General features: G+C 28.4%; 1 protein-coding gene across 2 annotated transcripts; it reads left to right on the top strand.

Moving 5' to 3' along the window:
* The first annotated feature begins 1,355 nt into the window (after nucleotides 1-1,355).
* On the top strand, nucleotides 1,356-14,921 carry LOC105252009. 2 transcript variants are annotated; one of them, XM_025408264.1, is made up of 8 exons: nucleotides 1,356-1,667; nucleotides 9,545-9,668; nucleotides 9,839-9,924; nucleotides 11,531-11,623; nucleotides 12,469-12,531; nucleotides 12,909-12,992; nucleotides 13,647-13,872; nucleotides 14,519-14,921. In XM_025408264.1, the coding sequence occupies exons 1-8, from the start codon at nucleotides 1,593-1,595 to the stop codon at nucleotides 14,665-14,667; spliced, it is 900 nt and encodes a 299-aa protein (XP_025264049.1). In that variant the 5' UTR covers nucleotides 1,356-1,592; the 3' UTR covers nucleotides 14,668-14,921. The 2 variants fall into 2 exon arrangements, with proteins under 2 accessions (XP_025264049.1, XP_025264048.1); XM_025408263.1 differs by having other exon boundaries at nucleotides 12,909-13,046.
* The last annotated feature ends 116 nt before the right edge of the window (nucleotides 14,922-15,037 follow it).

Genomic DNA, 15,037 nt, shown 5'->3' with positions numbered 1-15,037 from the left:
TGTAACATGATGACACATAACTATTAGTAGAATTCCAATAAATTACATAGCAAAGCAGCGATAATTGGGAGAAAGACAAGAATAAAATCTTAATTAATTTATATGTGTCAGCATACGTTAAATCAAGTTTGCTTCGCGTTTGCACACAGACACACGACTCTGATAATGACTCTGAATAAAATCTATAAGATATACATAAAACAGATAAAAATGAATTTTCAGTACAAAATTTTTTCCACTAAATTTGCGGTAAAAATATTAAATTTTAGAAGAATTTATTTGTTATACATAATAAATGTGAAATTTAATTATCGCATCTAATAAACTTGGACAATAAACATCTTTTTCAAGATTTAATTCAGCTTTTAGAGCAAATGCAATTAAAATGTCCGAGCTGAGAGTTCAAATGAGAATTCGAAACGTGAACAATGGGAACAATAGTCCTCTTGTGTGTATTCATTTGACAACTTTTCGCGTAATGGAATCGCATGCTTTTTCTCTCGTAAAAAAATTATTTATATCTTATATCGATCAAAAAAAGCAACGAATTGATGAAATTTTAGTGACAAGAGATATGAAATACTGGCGATAAAATAGTAACCGTGCAAACAAGCCGAACCATAAAGATCGATGCTTATGTCTCGACCTCGTAATATCAGTGAACATTACTTCAACAAAGTTATATAATTCAGTAAAGTCAAAGCTTTGTATTGGTGATTGTTATAAACTTTGTAATATTAAAGAAAATTTGATACATATATATTGTTTTATTTTTGCAGCGCGCTGCTTATTAATCTTGAAAAACGTATCTGGAGCACGAATAAAAATAATACGTTTCAAGACTAAAATTATACTTGTTAACACGTTGGATGGCGTTGCCAAGCATTTTCTTGAAAAATATTTAAAAATAGATCCTTTTCTTGTCTTCCTTCAATCTTCATCAAATATCAAGTATATCGAGTACAATCATACATCATGCATCCTGTTAATATAATTCAGAACGATATCGGTAGATGATTATAAAAAAAGAATCCTGGATGACCGGCGTGAAAACTTTGTCGTGCAGTAAGTTTTCTCATTATCAGTCGAGGAAGGAAGAGAAATGTTTTGCCGCGCATCCCCTATGAGTACATATAGAAGAAACCTTACTTTCTCGATTCAATTTTATGTTTTTCTTCTGGTAATACAATACGTGTCAACGTGGAGATCGTGTTCGCGGCTACAAAAGTACCCCCATAGGTGATGGGGTATTATAGACAACCGCGCAGGCGTCACCGCTGGTGGGCTTTTTGCACGACGAGCTAACTCCGGTGGAAGGAATTTCGCGAGGGTGAAACTGACAGTCGGCGCCGAGCCGCCCTCGTGCGATCTCGCATTCTCGATTGCGTGAGGAAAATTCGCCGCGAATCTCTCATGGTACGATGATGCTCCTTGTGCACGACTTTCGATCGACCGCGACATAAAAAGTACTTTATGGTAGAATTTCATCTAGTGCAAATTTGAGTGCGGATTTGCGTGAATCCTCGCGAAAAATCGGATAATTAAAATTGCACCCTCTTTTGATTCGGCGAGAAGATCCATGTGCTCGCAGCATGGCTATCATGCAGTCCTGTTGTTGTTGGCAATCTGTACGCAGAGGCAGCTACGCTTGTGCTGTTTATACCATAGTAAGTATTGGCGGCAGAGCAGTGTTTACGTATACTTGAGAATTGTTATTATAAACAGAAAAGTTTTAAGTAAAAAAATAATATTTTCTCCATTATTTTTCCTACATAATTTAGCGATACAGAATATCAGTTTTGAAACTTTGATATTTGAAAAAATTTTAACATGTATAACAGATTCTCTACGTGCATTTATTTTGACATTTATTTTGACATTTAATTTTTTATTTTTTAAAAGTATTTTGCAAGGTATTTTACACACACACACACACACACACATATATGTATATAAGTTTTTGTTCGTTTATATTATTTATTTCTTTTATATTATCTTTATTTAAGTAAGATTAAACATTATTTTATCTACTTATCTTTATTTTTATACTCCTATATCATATTTCTGTTTTCATTTTATAATAAAATAAAATAGAATGATGTTTTAGATTCTATAGAGAGATACACATTTACATACATACACATATACATTTATATATATATAGAAAGAGAGAGAGAGAGAAAGAAACTTGATTTATATCGTTATCTTGCATCTAAGGACTTATGTGATAGCCCTATGGACGTCTAATGATTAATTTTTCCTCTTTCACGTTCGACGGTCAAGCAAAATAGTGATATGAGACAATAACAAATTAAACGGTTTAGAGGATATAATGATTAATGATATTATACTAACGTTATAAAATTTTAGATTGCTCTTTCTACAATTATAGAAAAATATAAATGTAGTAAACTCATGATGTAGTAAACTCCAGCTTTTATAATATGTATTTCCTCATGAACATTTTTCATAAAAATAGGTCGACTATTGCGTTGTACACAATATATCTTGGGAAATATGTATGCATTTCGTGATATAATTACGTAAAGAAAATTACATAAATATTAAATTTATTATATTTGTGTGATATTTATATCGAATTATCTATTTAATTCAATTTAATATCGTTATATATCAGCACAATAAAAATTTATTAATAACGAAATATTACTAAATGATAACACCAACAGGGTATATAATTAAGTTGATATGACATCATCATTAAACTCTTCAAAAGCATGTCTGGATATCATAAATGTTCTAAAAAAAATTGGAAAAATATTTGGAAATTTTTTAGATGTATTTTATATATTTATATATTCTAATATTTTAAGCATATTTTAGACACGTTTTCCCGACATTTTTAAAATTTTTATATTGTGTGTGATCAAAATTTTTTAATTGTATAAAATTAAAATTATTTTATATTCGCAAAAAATTTTTATTAAAATTATTATTTATTATTTGTGAGAAGAACATAAAATCTGAATAGATTTACTCTATTTATTCTATTTTTTCATATATTTTTTTGTTTACAGAAGAGGAAATCTAAAATTGTACGATTTATAGGTAAAAATTTGTCTATTTGTTACGTTAGGTTTTATTTAATAAACACTTATTTTATAAAATCGTACGTTATTTATAAAATTATTCTTATCTATAATGAAACAAATTATTTGCAACAATAAATTAATAAGATAGAATAATAACATATTTTTTCTCAAGAAATTGCATTACATATTAATCATGATATTTGTGTCTCGTAAAATGAAGAAATGGGAATATTACATAAAATAACTAATGATAATTAAATTTATCGCAGTTATATAATTCATGAAGTTAAAAGAAAACTATACAAATATATAATAATCGCCACGTTAGAGATAATTTAAATTATATTGTTAATGAATCGCTAAAACGTAGTCATTATATTATTATTACCGCAAATGGGGGGTCCATTAATAAATATACAATACGTTTCATGCACTTCAATTGTATTATTGAACTGGCTAACTATTGATCAGCATATTCTCCTGGAAACATATGAATTCAGTCGAAATATGCATATCTATAGTGCGCATATTATTGTACGCATGTATACACTTACACCCACACATATGAACATTCATACTCTTCTTCGAATGTATTTTTACACATTTACAATTTTCAGTTACATTCTCTCGCAGAAACTAAAGGAAAAATTGGGAAAACAAAATAAATATCCGTATTTTACAATATCAGTGAAAATTTTCGTTTGATAAGAGGATTGTGTTTAATTCGTATATTTTTCCGTTTTTTAGATACATATCATTGCGGTGTGTGTTCCAAATTGTTTTTTTTTCTTGGCAGAAGAATCATTTTTATTTTCTAAAAAAATTGAGTCAACAATAGCATACATATGTATATCTGTTTTATTGACACAAAATATTAATTTTGAAATTATGTTTAAAATAATTTTATTTAAATAATGCATTTTTAGTTTATAATGAAAATTTTGTGCAAACAAAATATTATTGCATTTTAATTTTCGAAACATAAAAATAAGCTTTATATATATTTTTTTAAATATTTTATACAAAATTTGCATTAATTATGCGTTTTATACGTAATGTGTATACGTAATATGTATATATAATTATGTTGAACTTAAAATGTGTGCGTCGAAAATTATTTTCATTTCAAAATTTTAAAGAATCGCGAAAACGCAAAACAAATTTTTCGTTAAATTATTATTGAACAGATCTGCGTAACTGTTTAAGGTCTTGGAAATTAGTGGTGTTTGTGAAAACTTATAGTACACAAAGTTACACGAAAATCATTTGTGTGAGTTTCTATGGGACTTTAAGGCGGAGAAAATTAAACGTGTCGAGTAATCTTTATCTTATAATTGCTAAAGTTTCGGTATTTAATCTAATTATCCTCGTTTTACTCTTTCATCGATCTCTGATTATTCTTCGGACGGAGAAACAACTTCCGTCTTATTGCTGCTTATCTGTGTTTTAGTTTCTTTTATAATATGTGACATTAAAATTGAATTAACTTTACAGATTTTATTTTGTACATAGTTTCTTTTATAATATGTGACATTAAAATTGAATTAACTTTGCAGATTTTATTTCGTTTCATAGTTCTATCGCGTTTTATTACTACCGCGAAATATTCATAAAAATTCAGGAAAAAAAATTCGCTTTAATTATCCTACTCTGTTAATTATCTCGTTAGTTTCTGGAACACAATTGCAACAACCTCATTACATACTTCGTAATACCGCATCATTGATTCCCTGCCATGAGAGGTTTAGAGTGATATCTGATCGTGTCGCTAAATGATGTAATGGTTGATGCAAAAAGTTAAAAATGGTTAGCATAAAAATTCTCTAATTTTATTGTTTATTTTAAATTACTTTTAATATGAATATTTTTATTTGTATTATTTTATTATTTTTATTTGTTGCTCGAATATTTAGATTTCTATCATCGAAATTTCTATCGAAAATTAATTGATCTAATCTGCTATTCTTCTCTTCTTTTATAATTACAAAAAAATACGAAATAATTGTAAATTGCCTAATACAATAAAACATTTTTTAGCTAATTTTTACGGAAGATTAAATTAATTTTATACCTCAATTCAAAAGTTTAATCAAAGTTTAACAAATACACGCGCTTACTTACATGTGCTTATAGATCTACAAAAGTCAAATGATTATCATAAATACAGAATTGAAACGAGGGTTGTGATGCTCAGTCAGCATTTCATGGATATCAGAGACTCGACGAGGCGAGAAAAACACGTAGCTTGGAGACGCATTTTCACTTTTTTTTCCTCACATGTACCGGTCTCTGTTGTACGATTTCAATAAAACTTAATTGTGCATAGAAAGCTACAAAAAAAGTTTGAAATTTAAGAAACTGTGGTACTAGACTAAGGGATTTCAATTTAGAACTTTATCATGTTGAGAAAAAATAATATTTATGTACGATAATAATTATGTTATATGAGAGCTAAAAATACATTCCAGGAAAACGTTTGAGCAAATTACATTTAATTTGATGTAATTTGAAATAATAATCTACGCATATAAAATATTATAATTAAATTATAATTATTGACATAAATATGTTCATATGTGTAAATTAAAAATTTATGTATAATTTTCAAAATGTAATTTCAGAATATAAAAATTGTTGTACAAACACACATGCTATGTATATATTTTAACAAAGATGTGTTTTCTATTTGGAGAAGAGTAATTGAGTTAAGGGAGAAAAATTTTTTTTCTATTTTTCTCAAATGGAATCTGTTAGTATTTCTCTCGCTTCCACAATTTTCATTAAACGTTTTTTTATTATAAAAGCATACAAATCAACCTAAAAGCAATTATATATTGTTCAAATTCAAACAAAATTAATGCAAGATAAAAGAATATGCGACAGTTGCGCACTTTTATTATTCTATAAATTGGCATAAAATTATGACATTCTACATAAGAGTAAAGCGAGCTATACTGATTGATTGTTTATAATAAAGAATTTACCTTAGCACTTTTATCAATATTTCTCTTGATTTTATACTTTTTTCATGTTATGAGTAAACATCAATCTTTTTTCCTCTTCACGGAACGAAAATTAACGTAAGTGTTTCATTTATACAAACTTGAGAGATTCTCAATTTTTAATAAATTTTCAGTACAGAAAATGAGAATAGTAGTTTATAATTTCATCTATAGTCTAAGCTAAAATAATATAGCATTTTGAAAAAGTGTAAATAATGTTTTCAATATATTATTAGTAAACGATCGAACTACACATTTATCCATTAATTTCGTTCTCGCGACTGATAAACAGAAATAAATTTCTGTGATTACGCAAATAGAAAATTTAATTTTAACATTAATTATATCGTTAAAAGTGGAATTAAGCTGAATTAGTATGTTAGGCAAATTGAAATCTGATACATCTGAAAAGAAGCGTAGTAACGTAAATATTAATATAATATTTAATACAGTATGACATGAAAGTACGACAACAATATATAATGCGACTTTTCATTTAATTCAAAGTATCAAAAGCGCCGTGATATGCTTACGCAACTTATTGCAGCATTAATTAATACTGCGGTGTGTAAGCAGCAGTTTCGTATTTTCATCGTGTGCGTGTTTCTATATATGAACAAATACTCTCCAGAGAAACTCTGACCATAAACCCTTGGGAAATTTGTTTACCTAATAGAAACATACCACTCCCCCCACCCCTTTTGATCCTTTTTTCCAGCTAAATTATTTTTAACTTTGATTAAAAATGTGCATAGTCTCTCTCTCTCTCTCTCTCTCTCTCTCTCTCTCTCTCTCTCTCTCTCTCTCTAAAGATTTTTCAAATTAAAAATTATATAAATTATATAAATCTCACCATGTGTCAATGTTTCAATTACTTATTCATAACGATGTCACATGAACACATATTTATTAAATAAAATTTTATTTCTTTAACAATAAAAATTATGAGTTTAAATAAATTAATACTTTCTTTTTTTATAAGTTTAATATAAAATTAGCGTTTACATTATCCTAAATTTGATATCATTTTTGTTACCATTTTTAATACCATTATATTATATTATACACGTATTATTGCATTGTATAATATATTAAAGCAACACGCGCGGTATGTTTTAAATAAAGTTCCGCGAATTAAAACACATACAAATTTATGCGTATCTCATAAAATAAATATACCAAGAAATTGAAACGGCTTTTTTTATGAAAAACCAAATAAATAAAAATATATAAAATAAATATATTTGTTCGCACTGAATCAATGCATTTCGCGCTATAATTTCCTGTTTCTTGTTATTCTATCTCTTTATTCATTTTCACAAATGCACGTTCGATTACATTATTTCGTACTCTCGGTTATTTTTCTGACAGTCTCTTGCATTACGATACATTATGTTTACAAAATCACCAAATATGTACCAATTAAATCACTTCATTGTGTAAACTGTATAATTTGTATAATCCGTTATTTATTGAAAAATGACGATCGCCCGACACACACGTGTCCTAACAATTGGATGATAAAAAATGTCAAAAATCATTTAAATATAGTTGCGGCTATCATTATTTTCATTATTACCCGAACATCATTTGCCTGAATTCATTTCGATGATTTCTCGATAATCCTTTCGATTTTCCCGATGCTCAATTGCATTTGCGATTATAATGAATATCTGTGATCGAAAGGCATATTAAGTGCAGGAACTCGCCTGAACGTCAGATGACACATTAAGACGATAATTTCGATCGTTAATCTCGGTATTTCTGTCGCGTATTTGTACAAGAAATTTTATTTTAAAAAACAGCTCGAGAGAACCGAGAAATAATAGCGATTCGCTTCGATTCTCAGTGAGATGAACATCTGTTACGAATATCGAAAGACAGATTGATTATACTCTCCCACGCTAATTAATGCACTAGGATGAACCATTGACCACCGAAACTCGGCAACTTCCAACATTTACTTTGGATGAGGTACACATAAGAGGTGCAGCGCGAACGCAATTGTTCTCTCCAGGTTTCGAAAATCTTTACGATGAAATGATATGGCGGTTTGTGGAAATTTTCTTGAAGAATATTACGTCAGAGTGTGATTTATGAGAGTAATTTTAAAATATAAACGGAGTTAAGATGAGTAAAATTATGAATTTCAGATAGAAACCCCGCACATTTCAGCATACCAAGAGGCTTCTCACGGAGTAGAATTTTAATTTAAATGCATAATGATACACAGTTTAATAATTTCTCGACATTTCGAATTTGCGGTTTGCCCTCCAAAACGATATATATATAAGCGACCTATTGATTGTATAAAGGTGTACCATAATTCGATAATTCTCCGATGCGATATTAGATTCGCGTTAGATTCATCTGCTTCTCGTAATATCGCGTAACGAATGAATAAAGTGTATAATTAATAAAAGGAACATTTAAATTTTAACATAGTAGAATTAAGTAATTAAGTATCGGAAATTTTATTATAATTTCTAAAATGGTTCTTTCTCAAAGGGCAAAATTTACAAAATTATTTTACTTATTTTTTTTCATAAATGAATTCTTTAATATTTAAATAAATGAAATATTCAATTATTCTATATATGTTTTTTTAATAAATAAAATATTGAACGTATTGCGGTGTGCAGTTATTCCTGCGGAAAGGAGGAAAAAAAAATCATGCGAGAAAAAAAGAGGATATTTATTTAATATCGGTGAATTACCACGATACTACAACGACATTCACATGAAAATATATGTTGATGGCATACAATTCCCTGATATATCCCCTGCTGACACTCCCAGAATTAAACTAACTCGGATTATTGCAACGGACGTACATGTCCTCTTTCCCACAAATTGGTAACAGGATTGCCCCCGAGCTTGCTAACGCGAAATCGAATTATTCTCCGGATATTGAACTTGCGCCGCATGTCTGTTGTTTTTTATCTTTTTCTATAAAATCAATACCTAGATATATCGAATCGATAAGCTAAAAAAATGAGACTAAACAAATCTTAAATACGCAAAATAATGGAGAAGATAAAATACACATTAAAATGCACATTAAAATGTTAAAATATACATTTAAAAAATTAAATTACACATTAAAACGTTGTTAAAATACATAGCGCGTGGGTCTATCAAATTATTCAAAAGTATTATTATAGAATGATCTGTTTAAATAATAATAATATATGAATATTCCTAAAGTTAAATTTATAAAATTAATTATGATGTTAATGAGATGTTAAATTATCTTTAATTAATAATTTTATTAAAAAATAGGTTACAATCTCTAATATCTATAGTAGTGTAATTTTTTATAAGATACGTAGTTATGTATATGTGTGACTTGTGCTTCAATAAGAAGTAACGAAATTCACAAAAATTTCAGTTTCTGCATCTAATTCCTCAATTGATTTCTACTGTTATTGAATGACGTATTTTGTAAATATAAATTAATGGTAGCCTCCATTCTGTTTGCGGTTCTAGATATACTTTGTACTGTTAGCATTAACCACTGGTATGATTTTTCGAGAGGAAAGTCAATATCTCAAGGGGAACGTTTCTCAACCAGAGTCGTCCAGCTTTCTGGAATCGGGGACCATATCGCCAAGTAAGCAGACAATAAATAGCAAGTAGCAGTTAGTATTTTAGCGAATTAATAGTATTTTATTTTTCTCATAACAAAGTTCTTGATCTCATGCATGGAATTGTCCTCGAAATTGTCTTTATCTAAGTAGTCGGCTTCGCTTAAAAAATATCGTATTGCTTGTATTGCTTCAGCCACGGTTCATTTCAACGGAATGCTGCTTATCTGCTCCTGCTGTGGCGTGTTGTGCAGTCTCCTTCTTTTGTACGGCTTGTACAAGGTAGGGCAAAATTCCGGAGTAGTCATTAAAGCGCCATATATATAATTCCATTCCTTTGAAATAATTTCATTTCTTTATTTATTTGTAATAATTAGATATTGCAGGAGATTAATTTGTGAAAATATAGAAATGCACAAAGTAGAGAGAGAAAATTAAATTCGGATTAAAAGCGTGATGATAATTCTTCTATCCCTTTACTTATTTGTGAAAATTAGAAATTGCAGATGAATTAAAAAATGTAGCTATAGAATCTCGATTATTATTGTCTCTATTATTACATTAGACTGTTGTACGTTAGATGCTATTATATAATATAAGAAAAAATTGTCACCCTACTTTTTTACATGTCATTATTATTTTATTTTATTTTTTTTTTTTGAAAAGACAATATAATTTTAGATATTTTTATAGCTATGTTATGTTTGAGTAACAGCTAAATTTACACACACACACATATAAATTCTATTAGCTTCCCAATACGAGAATTCTCCATCAGTTCTTCCTCAAGACGTAGATTTTCACGTCTATTACATTTACCACTCAATCCCGTGAGAAAGCAATGGAAGATACTTTTACTGTCATTTGAAACGTGATAAAACAGTATTATCGCTGCTCCCGAATGGATGATATGAAAAGCTACTGGTGTAACATGCACACGTTATTCCCGAGAGGTACGTGCCATTAAACACAGACAGAACGAACAATTGAATGAGCAATTCGTACACATTATCGTTAATAAGTTTATTCAAAAAAAAAAAAAAAAAAAATATATATATATATATATATATATATATATATATATATTAAATTTTTAATGGAAAATCTAATTTTGATTTTCTGATTACTTTCTACTAAATTTTTAACTCATTTCAATATTTCCTCGAATAGCATAATTGAGTAAAAATTTAAATTTGAAAATCTGTTCACGTATTATTCATTGTTAAGACTGTGATATATGGCAAAACGTGCGTATTGATTCTTTATTTTCGTTTCTGTCAATCTATAATACAGATGTATTGTTTTCTTATATCGACTGAAGTTCTCATGCAGTATAATATAGACGTAATAAACTAACAGTAAACGTATTATATAATCCACTTCGCGATATTATTATGAAAGATAAAAATCATAAACTTGCATCAGCGGTTAGCGAAAAAAAAACCACAGAGTAAAAACGCATTAAAAACCTTAATTATTCTGAGTACCCGCTTGGTTGTGACAAATATCATTAATAAAACAAACTATACCATTCACGCGATATAACGTAACATAACGTGAGTAATATATTCATGAATATTAATAGTGAAATACTGATAATATAGCGAAAGGACCCTTTGTGAGCATCATAAAACGTGTTTGATGAAAAATACCTGGTACGTTTTACATTCTATATTCTAGCCTTTTACATTACAGAATTACTACGCCTTTTATATTTTTTATTATTTTAATACAGAAAATAATTTTTAAAAAATCGGAATCGCAATTAAAATCCTCGGAATTTAGAAACGTGATATAGATAGCAGTTCGCAGAAATTTTTACGTGGAAAATCCTATGTATAGCTTTCATGTAAGCTCTTATATAAGTACTCTATCCGTGAATTTTTAGGATCACAAGATATTGCTGCTTCCATGGATTATCGTAATCATCATGTGTGGCATCATTGATATAGCGCATTCGATATATTTGTTCATCGGCACAGTGCGTATATTTTGTATTCTTCTTCATATATGTTATATAATAAAAAAATGATCTTCGATTTTTTGTGATTGGGCATATACTTAAAATTAAAAATGGTCTTTTTTATAATTTTAAATATTTCGATATATATATTTATTAGTAATAATTATTTCAATTAATTTTCAGTTCAAGTGTAAAAAAATTTAGTATATTTTCCTATATCTCATAATGTATTAATCACTAAGATAATCATTTTTATAAAACTGGTTTGTGATGAAAATTTTATTAAAACAATTTTATTAACTTTTAAGATTTGATAGAAAAGGGGCGTAAGTGTTTGAAAACAAGAATATTGTAATATTGTAAATATTCTTCTAATAATATCCTTCTTTAAGCATATGAGATTTTCTAAAAATCACTATCTGTTTTATTTTATCTTATTTTTTACAGCATTTTATACAGCATTTCTTATTGAACTTATAGTTAATTCAATCGATCGTCTTATGAGTTCGAGTGCTATAAATTTTTTGTTTTATTTGGCATGTAAAATATGTTTCCCTATTTTCTTTTCATTTTTTTCTTATTTTTATTTTGCAATATTTAAAATTTATGAGTATCGGCCGCTTGAAAGGCTCGTAACTATTTTAGGAGGCAGTGCTGTTGTTTACGAGAGAAATATTAAAACTAAACTTGGCAGTCTTTTAAAGTAAACCATGGAAAATCCAAAATATGCATTTAAGACACGAGGACAGATGTAAGTATATTTACGCCCCTTTTCAAATGCTAATAAAATTTTTTCAAATGTATTTATATGTATGAGATAAGATTGTATATAAAATATTGGAAAATTTTGATCTCTATTACAGCCCGAGTTTAATCCAGCAAGAGTTATGCTCTACACATTAAATTTCTTTCTACTTTGTTTAAACGTAAGTCTATTCAACTAATTGTAAGTTTAATTGCTAAGTAATTTGTCGCGATTCTAATTGCTTTATAATCATTATTATAAAGCCATCGAAATTTATTAAACTCATTTAAAATGATTTATATGTATATGTGTATACATTATAAAAATATATTACATAATTGTATAAATTATACAAAGTTACATATGAGTCTATTATTCACAAATAATATAATAATAATGCAAAATAGGAAAAGAATATTTTTATTATAAAATAACAATAAGTGTAAAAAAAAGAAAGAGTTATTAAATTAACTAAAATTGCATTGAAATTGCACTTATACGCATATGTGTACGTTTTACAATATTATATCACTCAGTACAAAACAAATATTGTTCCAGACATATTCGCTTTTATGTGTCATCTCGCAATATCAAGAGTACTCAGCTGGTCGCGGTACTGCTGCGCATGACTACGAATATAGGGTCAGTATTCCGAAAATTTTGCAGAGGAAAAAACAGTGGGATAAGGGACGAAAAGTTAAGTGAATTATTCAGTCGTATTCCTTTATTCACGAAGAACGTATTTAAAAAAATATCAATATTGGACGCGTATATACGTATATGTATAATTAACGGACAATAAATGTAAGACGGATTAATTATGCAGACGTATATATTTCCTGTATTAGTAAATGATCTCTAGTACCATTAGACAATGAAACGATAAAGAAGATTAACGAGAAAAATACGATCAAATATTTCGCGAAAGCTAAGAAAGTTACGACGTGAGGGGATATTCATAGCAATTTTGTTACGTCAATTATCTCATAATCATAAGAGAATCGACCATGATCAAGAATTCTGTTATATTTGTGGCTCTTTTTATCATTATCAGAGATGCTTTGTGTCGAATTCTTTTTCCATATAAAAATTATATCTCTCTCTGTCTACAATATCCTTATATAATCTTTTAGTACTTCTCATAAATTCTGATATATATCGAGCAAGATATAATTTTCAAGTTTCGTTTTTTAATATATGATTTTTATCGTTATTTCGCTAAATCTCGCGATCCACGTTTTGAAAATTTTTCATCATTTAATGTATTATTTACGTCTCATATAATATTCCTTGAAGGTTCCAGTGGTGAGATACGTAACCCAACCACCGACTACGACCGCCACCACATCGTGTTTAAGTTCGCGAAAAGGTGTCACCAACAATGAAACAAAAGCTACACCGACTCAGAGTCCCACGGCATGTCACAACCCTCTCTTATCGGAGAAAAGTCCTACCGGGGGTAGGTTATCAAGGAAGCACGTTCAGTTTCCAGATACATCGACATCGCCAAGTCAGATACCAGGTGAGCGCGTGCACATTTTGGAAAAGACTAAAAATAAATATATAAATCTAGGGCAATATGAGAAGAAGAGAAATATCGCGTCATCGATATCAGTTTATGTCGCTCTGTCACATTTCATCACACGTGTCATTTTCATTAATCTATGTCTATATTAAAGCACCAATTTTTAGTTGTCAGTCTGTTTCTTTTGTCATTAAAAATTACGTGTAAAATATGCACATTATTTTGTTCTGACATTTAAAAAATCACCAGAAATACCGCGTACAAATTATTTTATGTAAAATATCACATTTTCAAAATGCACGCCAAAATATTACACGCTAAATATAACATCGAACAAATCAAATTTTATTATTTGTGTAATTTTTAAGTGTTTTCTCTCTGAAAACTTGTGTTCCAAATAATTTGTAAAATAAAATTTTGCGATTAATAAATTATATCTTATATAAATATGTCAAATAATATTACGTAAATAATTATTTGTCTTATCGAATAAAATTTAATAAAGAAAATATAGAATACATTGAGACTAATAATAACAATAATTTTTTTCATATACCTCGTACCTATCAAATTTTGCTAATTAGTTAACTGAATAGACAAATGAAGAACGTTTTGAAATATTTATTATGCATAAATGTTTCAGAGATATCAACAGCAAAAGTTCAAACAAAGTGTTCGCCGAAAATTGATCGCAATAATGCAAGAATTTGGCTACAACCTAATGATGCTATAACGATCGTAGTTAGCCAGTCCTCTCCATCGAGCGATGAAGAGCATGTCCATTACTCGTAAATAGTATGAACATACTCGATACAATTGTTAACAGTCCAAATATACATATACAGAGTGTTCATTTGAAAAATTTCCCCGCTATTTATTTTGTGACTAACTAATTTTTACAAAAAAGGCCAAAAAAGATTAATTTTTTTGTGTCCCACTTAATCTTTATTTCTCTATTTAAAATTTTTAAAGCAATAAATATCCTAACGGGATAAAAACACTGTTCAATCGCATTTATATGTCATTTTGAAAATAAAATTGATCTTTTTTGGCATTTTTTTGCAAAAATTTTAATTGATCATCAATTAAACAAACTTGAAAACTTTTTAAATGAATACCTTGTATATGATTCTTATACGCATTTCCATGGAGAATGTATGTT

The sequence above is a fragment of the Camponotus floridanus genome, unplaced genomic scaffold (assembly GCF_003227725.1).
Source record: "Camponotus floridanus strain SB8 unplaced genomic scaffold, Cflo_v7.5 scaffold20, whole genome shotgun sequence".
In the NCBI taxonomy this organism is placed as follows: Eukaryota; Metazoa; Arthropoda; class Insecta; order Hymenoptera; family Formicidae; genus Camponotus; species Camponotus floridanus.
Note: the sequence above shows the minus strand (reverse complement) of the source record. Positions and strands in the feature narration are given on the sequence as shown.